Source organism: Cavia porcellus, unplaced genomic scaffold (assembly GCF_034190915.1).
Source record: "Cavia porcellus strain 051 isolate PalLab524CR breed Dunkin Hartley unplaced genomic scaffold, mCavPor4.1 scaffold_5, whole genome shotgun sequence".
NCBI lineage: Eukaryota > Metazoa > Chordata > Mammalia > Rodentia > Caviidae > Cavia > Cavia porcellus.
Window position 1 is genome coordinate 23,776,597 of NW_026947488.1, and position 19,230 is coordinate 23,795,826.

At 53.2% G+C, this 19,230-nt stretch overlaps 1 protein-coding gene and 1 long non-coding RNA gene across 2 annotated transcripts in view; one reads left to right on the plus strand and one right to left on the minus strand.

The window, feature by feature from the left end:
- Positions 1-12,602, minus strand: part of Vstm2l (V-set and transmembrane domain containing 2 like) — a 29,502-nt gene extending 16,900 nt beyond the window's left edge. Inside the window, exon 1 of the mRNA XM_003467646.5 lies at positions 12,261-12,602. Coding sequence (XP_003467694.2) covers positions 12,261-12,381 — 121 coding nt within the window. The 5' untranslated portion in view covers positions 12,382-12,602. The remainder of the gene's footprint in view (positions 1-12,260) is intronic.
- Positions 12,603-12,623: 21 nt separating this feature from the next.
- LOC134476003 (uncharacterized) lies at positions 12,624-17,008 on the plus strand. Its single transcript, XR_010047392.1, has 2 exons — positions 12,624-14,395; positions 15,790-17,008. It is a non-coding gene; the product is annotated as an uncharacterized LOC134476003 (long non-coding RNA).
- The last annotated feature ends 2,222 nt before the right edge of the window (positions 17,009-19,230 follow it).

Consider the following 19,230-nt stretch of genomic DNA (forward strand, 5'->3'; position numbering starts at 1 on the left):
GCGTACACAGGAGCTCTGGGAGGAGAAGCAAGCTTGCGTTGACCCTGGGGAGTCAGGGAAGGCTCTGAGGGGGATACGCTCACTTGGTCTTGAAGACTAACAGGGCTTGCAGTCAGGACAGACTCAGAGAGGAAAAGGAGCCCAGAAAAGGGCTTCCTGAATCCAGCCTTTGGGGGACCTCCCTCACCATTTCCACAGATCCCTGTATCACCAGCACTATTATTTACTTAATATTTATTTTCAAAGCATCTTTCCTTTTTTACTTAAATAAATTCAGCTTAAAAAGAGACTTTTATGACTGTCATAAATGGAAAATCAGCATCACTTGCCATAAATAGAGGGTAACTGTAAAAATCAACACTATGAAAACTGAACAGCATTCGTAAATCCCAGCCAGGGAGGGCAGCCTGCTGGGCCTCTGGGCCTCTACCTCCAATGTTTCTCATTAACAAGGGAGACTGGCGAAGGTTAGGTGTTAAATTCAGAGCACGAAGACTTTCTTCTTGGTCCAAAGGGGCTGGGGCAGGTGGAAGTGTGAATGACAGTGGGCAGCCACCACTGTCCCCAGCCCTGGCTTCCAGTGGCCACTAGGCCTACCTTAAAGGTCACCAGCGTCCCCTACTCCACGGCCTTGCTCCTGGTGGACCTCTGACCTGGAGGCCTTTCCCGGCCAGCACTCGGTGAGGAGCGACATTCACTCTGTGAGGGACAAGGCCCCGAGGGCACTTGGAGAGTGAAGAAACCACAAGATGAGGGGTGACTTGCATGGAAAGGTCTCCTGGTGGCAGCGACTGACTTCACTCCAGAAAAATGGAGAAAGGACGTCACATTTGTATCAAAACAAACATGCAGATGTTAGGGAGGGCCCCAATCCAAGGATTTTGAATGAAACCTGAGACATCGCAGAAGGGCTGCTCCCGGTGGGTGTGGTTTCTTTCGCTGCACAGAACAAACACTTGGCCACAGCGTCCTGCTCCTCAGACCCTGCTGCAGGCGCAAGCACCGAGCACAGCACAGCAGGAGGAAGGCGAGGGCCTGGCGGAGGAGCCCAGGGCTTGCAGCAAAGGCTAATGAGGGTGTGAGCCGCCACTCCGCCCTGACTTGCTGTGTGATTGTTCCTGAGCTACTTCACTTCTCTGAGCCTCTCTCCCACCGAGCCATGGGCTGAGCGCCTATTTAGAGGACTGATGAACTAACACAGGCGAGGGGCGGGTTTCCGAGTGCAGGATGCAGCAGACCCCGTGGGACCAGGACAATGCTGTTTTAGACACAGATAGGCTCTGGCCAATAAAAATTAAGAGAGAACATTTAGCTATAAGTGCCTAGTGATACTGTGCCTCGGTTTTCTAGTTCATAAAATGGGTGAAGGTTAGCAGCCACCTGGTTGTAAGAATTAAATTGTACATCAAGTAGGCAGCCTGACATGCACCATAGATGTGTTTCCTTTTTATTTACTTTCAATTGAAGAGAAGTTTATATAACATAAAACTGACCACGTTAAGGTGAACAACTGAGTAGCATTTAGTGCATTCACAGTGGCAGGCATCTACCATCTCTCTCTAGGCCCCAAACACCCTAAAAGAAATCCTGTACCTAAGAAGCAGTTGCTCCCCACCTCACCTCTCGCCACCCTCTGGGGCAAATGTGTGTTCTGCCTCTCCCGACTTCCCTATTCCAAATACTTCACACAGATGGAACCCCGTTATTCCGTGACCATTTTTCACCCCATGGCATTAGGTTAAGAAAAGGCCTTTCCTTTTTGTCCCTGTTGTTGTTTCTGGCCCTGGGGATTAAACCCAGGGAACACTGAGCTACATCCCCACCTCTTTTTATTTGTGACAGAGTCTTGCTAAATTTCCCAGGTTGGCTCAAACCTGCAATCCTCCTGCATCAGCCTCCTGAATGGCTAGCATGACAGCGTGTAGGCCTCCCCCCCCCCCCAGCTTCCTCTTCTTACAGACAGAAACCTGGAGCACGGAGGTGGGGACATACCCAGGTTCCCTGGCGGGCAGGCCTGACACAGCAGGTCAGCAGTGCTGGAGCCGGCAGCTGGGGGCAGGGAACCTCCCAAGGCCACCGGCACATATTCAGGGAGACAGCAGTGGAATTACAAATCTAGGGAGATTTAAGGAGAGTGAAAACACTCTGGCACTTGCAAGATTGTGGGAGTTGAGCAGGTTTCCCCAGTGGAATTTCCATCTCTTCTTCCCACACATCTCGGCCTCAGGGAGGAGAGACGAATGTGAAAATGTGCAGGGACCAGCAACAGGGCAGGGCTGGCGGGGAGCAGGCCAGGCACAGGTATGCAGGGCTTCTAACGTGACACAGGCGCCATTTCTTGTTGTTCTTACCTGAGTGACCTGCAGAGCCAGTTGTAGGCAGGGCCCAGTGCACTGGTGGCTAATGGGATTCAGGAAGTTCAGGCATTCACCTGTCCCTGCTGCCAGCCGGGGCGGCCGGAGGGCTGGAGGAAGTACAGCAGGGCACACCAGGCACAAGCACAGAGGTCACCCCAGACCCCAGGTTCACAGTGGAGAAAGAATGAGCGGTACAGGAGCTGTTTAGGACGGACCTCCGGAGGGCCAGGGAGAGAGCAGGGCAGAGGGAGAGAAGCAGAGATGGGGTGTCCAGAAGGGAACGCAGAGACCAACAGGAGGGTGACTGAGGCAGACACCCACAATGCTCCAGAGCAGAGGTTCTGCAGTGCACAGCTGTGACCCCCACCGCCTCTGGGATCTGGCCTGGGTCCAGTCTGGTCCTACTCGACCTAGTGCACACCTGAGCTCATGCCAACCTTGCCAAATGCTGTTTGGGAAACGAGGGGAAGGCTCTCAAGTCAAGAGATCTGGTTTTTTTTTTTTTTTTGGTCTTTTTCCCTTTTCATCGGTACCAGGGATCGAACTCACGACTGCCTGCTTGCAAGGCAGGCGCTTTTGCCGCTGAGCTAATCCCCAGCCCAGTCAATCAATCGGGTTTTGAATTGTAACTGCACTTTCTCAGAGTGGGCAGATCTCTGAACCTCCGTTTACTCATCTGTAAAGCAGGTATTGCCGAGGAGCTCAGAGGAGGAACAGCGACAAGGGCTGCCACACTCCCCTCACCAAGAGGGTATGCCTAGTTCCTCCTCCCCAAAGTTCCAGGTCCCTCGGCCCTGCCTGGCCTAACCTGGAAACACTGACTATTCAAGAGGCAACTCCCAGCCGAAGGGGTTCTGGCCACCCCAGGGCCTTGCACAGACAGTTCCCTTTGCCTGAGAGAGGATGGTCACACCCAGAGGCGCAGAGCAGGGATGGGGGCTGGGGTTTCTAGCGAGAGACACTGAAGTCCAGTGGAGGGCTCAGGACTCCTGCCCAGCCCACACCTTCCCCAGGCCTCAGCCCTCCTGCTTTCCGGCTGCCTGCCTAGACCATTAGCGCGCCTTTGTTTGGAGCGCTATTTCCACTACCCTGCGCTCTGGCCGCAGGGCCTCCATTAGGGACCCTTTCCCCGGGCTGATGACAGGCGGCAAACAGCTCCCCAGCGAGCCGGCAGTAATTGCTGCTGCCTCCGAGGCCGGAAATGATTTTTTTAAAACCTTGCAAAGCAAAACAGACACCCCGCCGCCGTCTGCTCTCAGCCTTCTCGCCTCAGCCAGGAACTAAGCCTGCAGATGCTGAGGAAAGGGACTCAGGCAAGAGCCCCTTTGCCCAAGGACACCTTTCTAATGCCAGGCTGAGGGACTCTGAACTTTGGGCTCCTCTCCTTTGTAGGGCACCACAGCCACCACTCTGAGCCTCACTTGGCTCTGCCAAGATGGGCATGCTGAGTGGCGCCCAGGGTTCCTGCTGGGGTAGAGTGAGGCTTTCGCAGGGCCTGGGTTTCTCCAGGAGGTAGCACGGAGCCCGGGGGCAAAAGAGGAGGAAGCAGCATGCAGGTAAGGCAAGGCTTGGGGACAGACCCACAGGAGGGAAGGAGCTGGTGTGGACTGTGGACGGGGACTAAGCTAAGAAGAGACAGCTGCGTGCACTCGCAGGTGCAGACACACACACACACACACACACACACACGCGCGCGCACGCACGCACGCACGCACACTCTCTCACAGTTTCTCCCCCCTCGCATGGCTGCCAGCTCCAGCCTCCTATGCTGTCCTGCCTAGCAGCTTCCTGACCAGCAGCTTTCCTTACCTGGAAAGCTTCAGGGTTGCCCCTGCCTTCGAGGATCAAGGCCAAGTTCTGCAGCCCCGTTTCCAGATCCCCCTCCCACCTCTCTAAATCCACACTCACAACTCCCTAAGTGACCTCCTGCCAGACCAAGGCAGCCAGGTGTGGCTTCATATCGGTTTCCGGTGTCTCCTCCCAACTCTGCCACTGTCTGGCTATAGCTTTAGAAGGAGCTGCCTCTCCCAGGAAGTCTTCCTGGACTACCAGTACACAGTCTGTAGGGCCCTCTTGCTCGTGTCCTGTTAACTGTCCCAGCTTTCCAACTGTTTTGGTTTTCTGTTCATTATTCCCTTCCCCTCAAGACACTCATCAAGGACTTGTTGGGAAAACACAGCTCTGTTCCCCAGTGGATGGGACTCTGGAACCACAGCCTGGCACTGCCACAGACTTGTGTCCTAGGGCCAGCCCTGGCACTGCTGTGGGCTTTGCTTTGTCACCAGAAAAATGAAGGCTGTTTCCCCTTGGGGACCAGAGTTGAGCTGCCCCTGCAAAGCAAAGCATTTGTAACGATGGGAAACCCGGGTGGCATTTTTCTGAGGCATTTTTCACAGTCTCAGGACTGTAACCTCTGAGCACATGAGGAGCCACCAGCCTAGCAAGTTCCAGTGTCCCTTCCAGCTTTGCCATTTGGTCATTCACTTACTTATTTACTCCTTATGCATTCGCCTGACAATTACGGAGCGCTTGCCCTACGCAAGGATCATTTTGATATATGGAGTGCATGTATGTGCAACCCTGAGATGCCAAGTGAAGAGGGGCGTGTGTGTGTGTACACATACAGAGAGAAAGAGAAAGGAATTAGGTAGGGAACATGAAAAGAGAAAGAAATGGTACAGCAGACATGGGAGAAAGGGACAAAGAGAAACACAAATAAAAGACAGATAGGAAGAGAGAGAGAGAAAGATCTGGAAAAGCAAGCAAGAGAGGCCCAGGGGAAGCAGGTCCAGGAGGGAAGGGTCTGGATAGCTGCGTGTGCAGAGACCCGCCCAGACGGGCACGGCCAGCCCCTCCCAGGTAGCTCCACAGCGTCCCAGCATGGCAGGCAGGGGCCTGGCAGTGAGGCAGACTCCTGAGGGCAGAAGACCAGCCCATCGGCCGGGAAGCTGAGGGACCACGCAGGCTCCCTCCCAGCATGCCCTGGCCCCCAAGCCACACACCCACCCTTTCAACACACGCCAGGCACATGCTCAGACAAAGCCAGGCAGGGACACACAGGGTCCTATGCATGCTCCAAGAGTCCCACTTCCCACTGACAGCTGGGACTAGAGTCCAAGGCACAGACCCTCACGCTGCCCTGTAAGGGAAGCACTGGCCTTCGCTGTGTCTGGCAGCAGCTTTCCCAGGCCTGGCAGCAGAGCAGGACAGAGCAGTGGGTTAAGAACTCTGGCTCTGCGCCATAAGTTGGGCTCAAGACTGGTTTTGTCACTTAACATCCCTGTGGACTATTCCATTAGCCGGTAAGCTCAGTGTTACCATCTATAAAGTGGGCCTGCCCTTCTTGGGTGTGTGTGAGAGGGGGGTGGGTGGGCAGAGAGGGCCGGATGAACACCGCCAGCAGGTGTTTTGGTTCAGATCCTGGGAGACCTCCTAGCAGGAAGTGGCAGGCACTGGGTGAATTGCAGGACAACAGACAGGGCTCAGGAGGATGGGACGAAGAATCCCAGAGCCTACAGCTTTAGGTGGAGTTGTTTTGTTTGAGGCAGAAACTGAGGCCCAGAGAAAAGCAGGGACCTTCCAAGTCACACTGCAAGGCAGAGGCAGAGGAAGGTAAAGGAAACCCAGCCCCTGCCCCTCACTTCCACTCAGAGTAACAGCACAAAAAACCATTATCCTCATCCTTGAAAATGGGCAGAGACAGCTCCCTCTCCGCCACACCCCCTGTGTGGGCCAGGAATTGGGAGCTTTTCCTACCTGGCCCCATGTGCTAGCACAATCACTAAACTGCTGTGTGACATCTTTATTAACCGCCCACTGTGTTCTGGCTTCTCTGCCCACCTTGTCAGTCTTTGCTCCTCTGGGAAATAAGGCAGAAATCCCCTCAATAACATCTCCAACTAATAACTGGCTGGATGCAGTTTGCACACCTTCTGTGACAGGGAGCTCACTACTGCCCCAGGGGTGAGTACTTTTCTGCAAGCAGAGCACCACACCTGTCTCTTTAATCTTTTTGCAATTTATACTTATATATTCTTTATGGGTGTAGTTGTCTATCTCTCCCACTAGACTGACAACTCCACAACAGCGAGACCCTTATCTGTCTTCTTCACTGATGTGTCCCCAGTGGCTGAAAGCCTGGCACACGGCAGGAGCTCAACTGCTATCTGTTGAATGAACGAAGGACCGAAAGACCAAGCTTCTGCTACAAAGCACCAGCCCCCATTAGGCTGAAGGGCCCAGCACACCCCCAGCCTCGTCGCTTCTACTCCGTGGGTCCCCACAGACGTGCCTGTGTGCCACCTACACTATGATGTCTTTAGTGTTTTCCTGTAAATGAACCCACTCTTTTTTAATACCCTGTTAGTCTCATCCTAAGCAATCATATCTGTGAAATCCCAGGTTTGATATGCTGGTGATATTTTCCTAGTCCACATTAAAATAAATGCATAACTATTAAAATGTAAGAGGTCTGTCTGGGTTCTGCCCAAGATCATCTCTCAGTAGGGCCCAGTAATGCTGAGGGCCCCGGGGAGTCTTAAAGAAGGCTATCAGCTGGGGGTGCAGAGCGGAGGCCCAGCGGCTCTCCTCAAGGGGCTGCGGAGGGGGAGACAGCAGGACTGGGGGAGGGGACTGGGACGGCAGCCCTCCCCAACTCTGTGATATTTTTACAGACTACAAATATGAATTTCTCGTGAAATTAAAATTATTTGAATGTGTAAGGATATATTAACCTGTAATAAGCAAAATTTCTATGATTTGGAACTCAGACCCTTCCCTGTCACCCAGCCATTTATTTCCTCCCACCTCCCAGAGCGGCCCCAGGACACGAGGCATTTGAGCTCCAAGTGCCCAGCGGGCCCCCAATCCTGTCCAGACAGGAGAGGCTAAGACCTCTCCCCACAGCCCCATCCACTGCCGTGTGGCCCCTAACGCACCAGGGAATGGCTAAGCACCCGGAAACGGGTTCAGGCCCCACGGTGCTCTGCTGCGATGCCTGCTGCGGGCATGGACACTGTTTATGCTGGCACCTCCACTCTTCCCACCCTTTTTCAACCAAGGAGGGGGGCGATTCTCCCGTGGGGGCCACTTCACTCGCTGCACAGCCTCCTGGCGGGTGTGACATGAAAGTCAACCTGGAGCCAAGTCCTGGGGCCCCCGGCATGCCCTCCCATGTGACCTTGGGCCCCTCCTTCTCCTCCCTCAGACCCAACGGCAGTGTGAGCACTGACCCTGGAGCCAGTTTTCTGGGCCAAACGCAGGCTCCAACACTTGTTAGGTGTTTGAGTCTCACTTTTCTCCTCAATGCACGGGGTCCAGGACAGTCTCCTCTTCTTGGGGTCTGAGTAAGGATCAAACGGGACAATATATTTTATTGCTGATGTGAGGTCCATAGATGCGTGTCTCTCTGTATTACCCTTCTACGTGTACAGAGTTGGAGATTCCTAGATGTCAAGCAGTGGCCTCCTAGAAATTCTGGGCAAAATCCTCCTGACCCTGGGCCTCAGAACTCTCCGCTGGAGTTTGGGAGAAGGGGCCCCCATCATTCATTCCAGGGGTCTACCTCCTGGCTCACGGTTGGGGTGTCAGAAAGGGCTGGTCTCGCGGCTCCCCCTCACTTTGACTGTTTGTTTGCCCACCACCCTTACAGTCACCACGGCAAAAAGCAGACTACCTTGCACCCTACAGGCCACCTGCAGCTCCCCCTGTGTGGGGAACAGACTACAGGAGCAGCTGATGGGCAAGATGTCAAAACTAATCCACGGGAAGGACGTGGGGAAACTGCTTTGTGAGGCCAATTCCCTACAGGAGGCGGGAAACCTTTAGCCCAGGCGGAGTGTTTGCGGGCGTAATTGATAGAATAATCACCAATGCCTGAGACAAAGGCGAACACATTTTTAACATCATAACCTTCAAAAGACAGGACTCAATTTTCTCCATCTTCCAGCCACCGAACCAGCTGGTTTATTGATGGTAAGATACCAACAGTTCAGTAAGGAACACACGGAAGCCAGAGTCATTTTTCAGCACACAAGCTGCTTGCCAAATGGCCCAGTGTCCCCTCCTCTTAGAGCGCCCCACTGTTCCCTCCTGGCAACACACAGAACCTCAGGACAGTGAATCACTCAATGGATGAAGCACCAGGCCAAGCCAGGGTCTTTGTCTGCATTGGGTGGATTAATAATTGAAGGTGCTGGTCTAGGGTGTGTGTGTGTGTGTGTGTGTGTGTGTGTAGACTATGTGTGCAGCAGTAGGAGGCTTCCCAGGGTTCCTCTGAAGGCCCATATGCCTGCCTGGCCTGAACCACTCCTTGCAAATCCAAATCAAAACTGTCCCCAGCACCAGGCAATTCCCATCCTTATATCTCCCGAGGTGGTGTATGGGTGGATACTTCAAGCAATGACTCCCTAACACTAGGCTGCGTGAGAATCCACTGTGGAGCTTACTAAAATACAGATTCCTGGGCCCTATTCATTATTGGTGTTGGCCGGTGGGTTAGGGGGTCTGCATTGTAAGAAACTCTCTGGGGACTCCAAGGCTGTGGAGCTGCATAGACCCTCACAACACGCCTGCCCTGGACTGGACCTAGAAAGAGTGTTTTGCACATGGACTCAGCAAGGTCTCATCACCTTTTTGAGTCACCAGCTCCTTCTGGTGAAACCCACAGCTCTACCAGCTCCCCAGGAAGCTGGAAGGGAGTGCCCCTGGGTTAGAGCTATGCAGAGGACGAAGTTCGTCACTAGAAGGAGCTGAGCCCATATTAAGGTTCTCCCAGAAGAGGCAGGCCCAGAACTGCTAGGCACACTTGCCTTCTGGACACGGCTCTCCAGCTCCTGGCACAGATTCGGTGACCTTGGGTAAGTCACTGACCCTTCTTGAACCCCGATTTCCTCATGTGTCTAAAACCAGGCACGATGTTAAGTGAGTTCACACCGGCAAGTGGCTCAGCAGCACCCAGCACGTGGTAAGCACCTCATAAATGTCAACTCCCTTTCCTCCCACCCATGCTGGGTCCTTTTAGATAAGGAGAATCAAAGCAGTTGTCATTTATCGCATGACTAGTAGGTGCAGTAACTGAACAGCACCTCCCCACCTCCCGATTCCTGTAGCCTTGTGGACAGCCATGCAGGGCACACATTCCTCACACCTTCACAAAGCCTCTTCAAAGCAAGTTGGGGGGAGGCAGGAGGGAGAGGGAAAGGGAAACAGATGTCCTCGCTGACCCCCCTGACCGCAGGCTTTCCCTGTGACAAGTCCCAGGGCAGGTAGCTGAAGGTGCAAGCCGGGGGGGCCGGGCTGGGCTCAGACGCAGCAGGAGCAATGAGCAGCCACCATGGGGACAGCAGGCCCCTTCCCAGCCCACCACCCCCTACCCTGAGACAGAGACACCTTCCGACCTGGCCACATTTCCTGAATCAGCTGAGGACACACAGAGCCCAGGAATAATGAAATGATCAGGCTCCAATCTGCTAAACAGCAATTTCTGAGCGTTTTCAGCATACACAGCTTTTATCAAATTGGTATTCTCCTCCTGAACACAAATGGCTTATTAGACATGACCCACTTATTCGCTGCGTCTCACTATCATTAATAACAGTTTCTTTTTGTGATTAAGTGAGTGGCTCCAAACCCTTCCTGTGGTGGCGGGTGCTTGGCCTGGCAAAGGGGCAGCTGCGGGGGCTCCTTGGCAGCCGCTACTTGGTGACTTTGAACCTGGCAATGTCGGAGGAAGGCAGCCTGGCCCCTGTGGAGCAGTCCAGCCCCCTTGTTTCTTGAGGGACAGTAGGGGAGCCCCTGAGAGGTGACTCACGTGCCCAGAGAGGTGCAGGGGGTCAGGAAAGAAGCCAGATTCCCCGGCAGCCTATGCCGTTCCCTTCCTACCCAGCCCCTCCTCTGGCCTTAGCAGGACCTCCAGGGTACAGACGGGGATTACGGCTGTGGGAGAGGACTGTGCCCCCTTGGCAGATCTGGCACCAGGGGGCAGGCAGAGACTGCTACACAAAAGGCAGAGCCTGCTTCCCAGGGATGACAGACTGGCACCCAAATTCTGGAGGTCCACTGCTTCAGGGGCAGGATGACCAGCAACCTCAGAGCTCCAGTGCTGGTACATCGCTGGGCCAAAAACTCAGGGAAGTCCTTCCTTGGAAAACCCTCCCAGTGTAAGTTCCAACTTGTGCCAAGGAACTGAGCGAGCGAGGAGGGGAGGGACGGGAAGGAATTCCCAGTTTCCCTTGAATGGGAGGGAATCTGACAGGGAGATGAATGTCTTGGGCAAAGAGCTGTCTTTTCCTGCCAGGCTCTGGGGCTTGTCCTGGCTTGGCAGTCTCTCACTGTGTGAGCTTGGGCAACTCCTTTCACCTCTCTGAGCCTTGGTTTCCCTATCTGTAAGTTAAGGATCAAAATAACACCTTCCCTATTTGCCAGTGCTCCAGACAAATCAGTAGAAATAGGTAGAAGATTCATAGGGTGCACAAATGATACAGCGTGGCTGCTGTCAAACACGGTGAGGCAGAAGGGTGCGGGGAGTCCGGGGTCCCTAAAAGCAGAGATTCTGAGAATGACTTGGAAACTCCCTCCGCCGGAGTCATCCCATGGGCTTCACAGGCTTCACAACCTAGCAAGCCCTACACACACACCGCTGTTACCTACCCCTCCATCTACCGAAATAAATCCCTCCCTTTTGGCCCTTTGTGCAAACCTCCCCGTGGCCCTGGGCACCAAGTGCCCAGCCCTGGTGCTGCGGCCTTCTCTGAGAGGCTGAGTTGGGAGGGGATGGCAGGAAGCAGGGTCTCCTCTGGCGTCAGCTATGCTCTGGCCCCCACACCAGAGGCTGGCACAGAGGGGAAGAGGGAGCCCCACAGCTGCCGGCCTCAGACACACAACTCTGCTGCCAACTTGGGCTCCTCTGGGGCAGAAGGAGCTTCTGACACTCGGGCAGGCAGTGCCAGGAACACTTGCTTGCTCCCACTTCCCACAGTGGCTGGAGTTGAGGTTTCCCACATTTCAGTCCTTGGGAGCTCATGGTGAGGATGGGGTACCCTATGGAAGGACAGCAGCACCTTCCTGCTCACCCCAGAAACAGACAAAAGCACCAGGTGTCCCTCTCCCACTCCCACGCCCAGGGCCAGAAGCAGTAACCTCACCTACTCCAGTGTCTTTGAGGGGCTCCCACAATGCCTGCATCCATGATTTGCCACCCACATGACAAGGAAGGTGGCAGCCCAGGCTAGCAGGTCCCAAGAGGACCATTTCCAGTGCCATAGGGCCAAGCTGGAAAGGAAGGGGACAAGAGCGGCCCTGGGGGTAAACCACAAAGGGGAAAAACAGATGGGCAGAGAAGAGTGGGTGGACAAAGTGTATGCACAACTCTGCGTGTGTGTGCGTGTGCGTGTGCGTGTGTGTGTCTGCAGGCAGCCAGGCAAGAGTTGTGGCAAAGCATGTGTGGCAAAGCGTGTGTGCCTGGGTGCCAGCTGGCAGGATGTGAGCCCCCCAGCGCAGTGCCTGGTGTGTGTGAGTGTGTGTGTGTGTGTGTGTAGTGGGCATAAGTGTATCTGAGTGAGGGTGATCTGACAAGGTGTGTGAAGATGTGTGAGCGCAGATGTGAGTGAGAAAGCAGTCAGTGCGGCTGTGAATATCTGTGTGGACATGGAGGTGTGTGTCTGCCTGAGCATGTGTGTGCGCGGCGTGGGGCTTCTCCGTAAAATCGGGAGTGGGGGTGCGCTCCCGGCGCCCCCTCTGCAGAACTAGCCAGGGTGCCAGGGCAGGTCCGTAGATCCAGCAGGGGGCGCCCTGGGACTCCGGTCGCGGTTAGGGATGGTCAGAGCCCCCGGGCCGCCAAGTTGGAGCCGCGCGACGTGGGGTGGGGTTCGGTGGGGAAGTCATGGGGGCGGCGACCGAACTCACCGTGGCCGGAGACGTGGTTGTCCCAGGGCGCGTGGCCGGCGGGCCGCGTGGCGTCGCCGAGTTGCAGGAAAAGTGCCAGGTAGTGGAGGGCGCCCAGCGCCACGGCGAGCGGGGCCCCCATGCTGCGCGCTCCGGCCGGGGGCGCCGCCGCCTCACATCGGGGCTCCGGAGCCCGCAGACCGCGCGCCCGCGGTGCCCTGCTCGGCGCGGCCTGGCTCCCCGACTCCGGCCGCTGCTCCTTGCCCGCTAGGTGCAGCCCGGCCCGGGTCCCAGCCCTCGCACGCCTCCGGCCCAGCCCCGGCTGCGGGCAGCGAGCGCACGCCCAGCCGGCCGCCTCCGACTGCGGGACTCTTCCCTAGCGCGGAAGGCCACTCCGCTCGGCGGCCGCGCCGCACCCTCCCGCTCTGCCTCCCGCCCGCCCGCCCGCGCAGGCCGCGGCGGAGGGATCTGCCGCTTGATTTATCATCAAAGTTTTGCCCAGGCTGGGATTTTTAAAGCGGTACTCGCAACTCTCCGCTCCGCCTGCGAGCGGGGGCTGGGGGCGCAAGCGGTGGAGAGACCCCCACCCCCCCAGGGCGCCCGGCTCCCGAAAGCGCAGTACTGCTGGGTTCAGGAACAGGAAACCCTACCGACAGGAATAAGGAGAAAAATCGTCCACCCGCAGGGAGGCCCCGCGCGCCGAGAGGGCGTCTTCAACTTTGTTGGCGTAGTAGTGCCGAGGTTGGGGGGCAGCAGGGGTGCAGCTGAGGGCCAGGCGAGGAAGGGACTCGGGGTGCGGCAGTAGAGCCAGATTACAGCTCCGCCAAAGCCTTTGGCCCCCCGCCTGATCGCGCCCATGTATGAATCTCAAGGTCTTTATCTGAGAAGTGGGAAACAATGACAGCCATCTCCAGGCAGTGGTGAGAATCTGCAAAGTTAGGGATGCAAAGCGCCGACCTTAATACCAGCGATAGGCCGCCCGGGGAGTGACTGTCGTTCTCCTCTCTGGGACTCAGTTTTCCCATCTACATAATAGGAATAAGTCCAGACGGTGAGCCTCCTTGCAGTTTAGAGACGCTGGGCCCTACTCGGTGAATTGGATCGCCCCCTTCTGGACTCTAGGGTTCCCTTTCCAGGGCAGAAGCCTGGAGGGAATGTGCGCGAGCCACTCCCATTCTGCAGAGCAGGAATTCAAAGAGCTTTTTTCCCTGGAGCTGTTGACCAGACCCTCAGAAGAGAGGGCGAACTCGTGGCTTATTTAAAAGAACGGAAGCAGCTTAGATCAGAGAGAGCAGCTTCTCCCTGGGCCCACGGAGGGAACGGAGCAAGGCCCCTGACTGCCGGAGCAAGGCAGGATCTTGCGAGTTCTCGGCTCCTGCCGGTCTTCAGCCCTTGCCTGATGCGGTGGCAGGACCCCCGAGGACCGCGCCAGCCTCCCTCTGGCCCGGAGGCCGGTCTCTGCTCCGTCGCGCAGGCATCTCCGCAGGCTCTTTGGTGCGATGTTTCAGCACCATGGACAGCCTCCCGGTCTTCCCCTTTCTCCGCCGAAAAGGATTAGCGTCTCAGACGGCGGCTGCTGACCACAGGCGCATCCAGTACTCAGTACCTAGATCTAAGGGCGAGGTTAAAGCCTGTGGGCCGTTACTTTGTTGTCTTTATTGTCTTCGCCTCCCTGCCCGTCCAGTGTTATGGCGGCCAACACCCTGGACGGGATCGGTGGTCAAAGCAACGGTCCAGTTTCCTCAAAACTGAGAACAGGGCCAGATATCTAGCTCAGCGGCACGGCGCCTGTATGACAAGTACGAGGTCCCTTCATCCACAAAAAAAAAAAAAAAAAAAAAAAAAAAAGCGATGTCAAACGCTTGGACAGTGTTTGGTGCCACGGTACCACGGATAGCTCACCGGCTTCAAGCCAGAACCCTTCTTTCAGCACCGTGGATAGGGCCCCAATCACTTCAGCTGCTGGACCACATGGGAGAGGGGGGCCTTTTCTGCCCTATTAATGCGCTTCTCACTTTCTTTCCGCACAAACGTGGTATTCAGATTATCACGGGTGGTCAGGCTGGCTGGCCTTGGACTCTACAAGAACATACTCAATCATTAATTCACTTAACCGTCCTCCCGATGAAATGGATGGTATCAATCCTAACATAAAGGTGAGAAAAATGAGAATCTGTAATCTCCCCTAGTAGTGCTAAGATTGAAGCCAGGGCTCTCTCAAATCCAGCATGAGGTCTCCCCAGAAGACTATGATGACACATTTAGGGTCAAACCCAAGGCTGTCTCCTCATAAACCAGACTTCAGGGTTGGGACAAAAGAAAGGGTACAAGGAGAGGGAGATTAGGAGAGGAGCACAAGAGTGTCTGCCTGGGGGATGCAGGGGGAGCAGGCCAGGGCACATGGCAGCACACTGCTGCTTGGCCACTGACCCTCTGACCCTCTGACTGGCCTTCAAGAATCTTTTCTCTTCATTTTCTGGAACAAGGTTAAGCCTTGTAACTTCAAAGTTTCCTTCAAGGACAGGCCTCTAGGGATTATATGACTTTGGAAAGGCTCATGAGGTAATGGTTCTACTGAAAACCCTTTGATGGCCATGTTTACTTGAGAAACCTTGACTTTTCTGATTTGTGTTCAAGGTCTCAACCTCCCCTCCTGTCATATTCTGTGCCTTGGTCATTGTTCCCACCTCAAGCATGCCTCATCTTTACTACGTCCTGGCCCTCCCCAATGCTTCGCTCATGCTGTCTAGCTGAGCCCCTTGTGGGCCAAGGTCCAGCCTGAGATCCCTACAGGAAAAAACATCTGGTGCCTTCTCCTGATTTCCAAGCATCGGTTTCCTCATTGTGTCCCCAGCAACGTGCCAAGAATTTTAATTCACCCGCCTACACCTCCGGCCAATAGGCCTTGTACAGTGGGATCATGTGGGTGTAAGTGTGAACTCTAGGGCCATCTATTCTGAGTTTCAAATGCTACCTCTTCCTAGCTGTGTTAAGTTGGACAAGTTGTTTAGCCTGTGTGTGTCTGTTTCCTTGACTATGAAATAGGGATATAATACATCCTTTCCAATATTATTGTGAGAATTCAGTGAGTTGCTACATAGAAAGCACTTTGAACAGTGCTTAACACAGAGGAAATAACATGATACATGTTGATTATTATTGTTGTTATCTAAGACAAGGAAACAGAGTATCAGAAAGATTGTCTTGCCCAAAGGAAGGCAATAATGGGGAGTGATATTTTGAAGAACCCATGCTCTAAGGAATCGCCCTAAGGACCTCTAACTCAACATTTCCCCTTTACAGCTATGGAAAATAAGAATCATAAAAGGTCCAGGCTTCCTTAGGGTCACACAGCTGCGTGCCACACAGATGCCCGTCCTTCATCTCCCGTCTCAGGGCTCTCCTGCTCCAATGCACAGTCCCATGGGTGTTTCTTCCAGTTCCCACCTAGACTTCGCTTTACAGTTGACAGAATACTTCCACATCTGTGATTTCATACAATTCCTACCACAATCCCCAAGGCCAATACTTTGCCTTTCTTCTTTTACAGATGAAGGAACCGAAGCTCAGAGAGGTGCAGTAACCTGCACAAGGTTGCGCAGTAAGATGGGGCAGAGCTGCGTGCGATCTCCAAGCCATACTCCTGCATTACGTAGTTCTCTCCTTAGTTTGCTTCACCAATCCAAATGCAGACACTTGTGTCAACTGAGAGTATAGAGAAAGTAGAAGGTAACCAAAGACTATCCCAGAAATCATTTCTGGGAATTCACTAGAGTGGGTGACTAATCACTCGTTTCACTCTGGGAATGCTGCAGGAAAGAGTAAGCCTCCCATCCCTAGAGGTAACTAAACAAGCATCTAGCAGTCATGTGGATGCCATGAAGCAAATATCACTGCTATTTCCCTTACACAAATGAGGCTCAGGAGGTGAACACCATATCAAGTATCTCAGCTGGGAAAGATGGTAATTTTAAAGTCCCCCTCCCCCAAGCAGGAGAAATCGCATGCTCCTTGCTTCTAAGCTGAGCTCCGCGGAGAGTCCACACCCTCCCCTTGACTCTGGGAGGCCACCCTCCCTCCCCTCCTTGAAAGGTGTCACTTGAGCACTGTGGCTCTGTCAGTAGTAACAGCCATAAGATTTGTCCTTTTAATCCAGAATCAATAACAAATTTCATTTAAAAATAAATTAAACTAGGCATTGGAAATCATTCACCGTGTGGGCCGGGGCCCTATAGAGCACCGTCTAAATGGCTTCCTCTTGCTCATCTATCAATGCCAAGAGGGGGGAAATACCTAAGCTGCCTGATTCATGGAGAAACTACTTAAATGTATCAGCCCCTAACAATGAGCAGTGTAAGCCCAGAGTCGCACCTTTTAACACACCAATAACATGTGGAGCGAGGCTCTATGAGAGCTTATCAGAGACCCCACGGTCACTGGCTTCGAGCAAACCCATTTATAAGGGGGAACAATGGCTTTAGTATGGAACCGCCTAATTTTCAGAATGCATTACTGAGCTCTGAGGAGCAATGGAATTCTATTAAAGTCTTATCTGCCACAGGAGGATATGAAACCGGCAGGGAAATCCTGACTTGGCACAGACATGCCCAGAAAGCACCAGGGCTGACCCGAGGAGGTGGGTGAACCAGCCCAGAATGAAGGAGGGGGCAGGCGGGGCCCCGGATGTGTGAAAATATGTGCATTAATAGAGCTCCAGTTTCCAGCGATTACGTTTACATCAGCGAATAAAACTTGGCCATAAAACATCAGAGCTGCGTCTCAGACAGCGTTTCCTTTTACAGCCCGGTGTATTTCACTCATTATAACAGGAGGCAGGGAGCTCGAGGTGTCCCCATTTCTCCCCCTTTAATTAAATTTTCTAAATTACTGCCCGAGATTTGGATAAAGCAGAAGACTTACAGCTCCACTAATCGTCATCGAGGATCCCAGTCCATCACAGTGGTGGCCCTGACTGTACCAGGTTCCAACATTATTAAAGTGAAATATTGTGGGCATCGCCTGCCTGGGCTCTGCTTCCTGAAAGGAGATACAGCCTCAGGAGAGAAGCTGCCCCGGGGCTAGGCTCAAGGACTGGTTTTAAAATCCTTTCTTTGTGACAGCTGGGGCAAATCGCTTTCCCTTTCTGAGGCCCCACAACTGTTTCTTTCCCCAAACAGCCATTTTAAGTTTCTAGAATTGATTTGGGTCAGGAGCAGCCTTGGGATGCATACTGGGGTGGGTGACGTAGGCAGCTTTAAACATCGCTGATGCCCATGCTGTGTCTCAGAAATTCTGACATTATTGGTCTGGGGTGAGGTCTGGGTATCAAGGTTTTAAAATTTCTGACAACTCCAGGGTCCATCCAGAGTTGAGCACCAAGGTTGGCCCAGAGTTTTGAGATGTCCACGAGCTCTAAGATCTCTGGGATGACCATGGGTTTTAAGATCTCTTGGAGATCTTGTTCCTCGTGGAGGCCCAGGCCTGACCCTGGGGGTTCTCTTTCCATCTAACTCTTGGGGTCCCAGGAGGCATCTAGAAATCTGCCAATTCAACAAGCATCCTTAGTGTGTTCATGCAAAGATTCAGTGGCCATGTGAGGATTCCAACAGGGATCCTTCTGTACTGTCCCTTGAATTGGGCCAAGTCAGCCTCTTGGGGTAAGTGAGTTCATTTATCCTCTTGTGGCTGACGGAGCTGAGCTATGAACTGTCCCACAGGTCAGGACACTCCTCTCCTCTGGTGCCTGGTCTTCTCACCTGTTCTTCTCAAAGCCAGGAGGACTCCTGAGAAGCCTCAGCAGATAGGTTGCGTGCCTGTCCTAAGCCTTCTGCCCACAGTGGCCTCCATACCACATACCCTGTCCTCTCCTCCTGAAGAATTCTAGCTTCATCTGCATTGCCCCCCACCTTTAACTTTGGGCTACATAGGAAAACCCTGTTCAAAATCAGGGTGCTAACAAGGTAGGTTTCTGAGGGAGGCTTCATATCTTGAATGTGGCACTCTCTTTCTGGTGTCTCTTCTTATGAGGACACTGACCTATCAGGTCAGGGCCCCACCCTTATGACCTTTTAGAAGCTTAATTACTTCCTGTCTCCAAATACAGTCACAATGAGAGTCAGGGATTCAACATATGAACTGGAGATACAAAGCATTCCATCTATACCAACCACATAGATATTTCCCTCAGATTTGAACCTACTTGCATTCTACCAATGGCCAGAAAGTACCCATGGCATGTGTCTGAGTTGTCCCAGCAAGGATCCTAATGAAATCCTCACCAAAGGCAATTAATTAGAGCAGGCAGGGGATCCTCGAGTCCTTCACCCTACAACCAGGTGCTTGTTAAACATGGCAGGACAGCAGGATCTCTGCCAATTAGGTTCAAGGCCCTACTTGTGGGATTATTTTCAAAACCGTGAACTGATTTAAACAGCATGGTTAATGGCACTCTAGTCCACAGTGGTATTAGCTAGACCAACACTGGCCAATAGGAATAAAATGTGAGTTGTTTGCATAATTTTAGATTTTTTAGTAACCACACTAAAAAAAAAATAAAATTTTAATAATATATTTTTGTAACCCAAGATATCAAAAATATTACCATTTCAGTCATAAGAGCCATCATTTTTAAGACTTCATTTTTATGATTATATTTAATTTATTCATTAATTTATTTATTTTTGCAGTGCTAAGGAACAAGCCCAGGGCCTTGCCTGTGGTAGGCAAGCACTCAACCTCTACCACTATTTTTTTTTCTTCTTAAACATCGACATCTGCTAGTTGTCCAGGCTGGTCTCAAACTTGCAGTCCTCCTGCCTCAGACTCTCAAGGAGCTGAGATTACAGGTGTGTGCCATCACATTTCACCATGTAAGTCATTATTTTTTTTTTTTTATCGGTACCAGGGATCAAACTCACGACTGCCTGCTTGCAAGGCAGGCACTTATGTCGCTGAGCTAAATCCCCAGCCCCACGTAAATCATTATTAACGA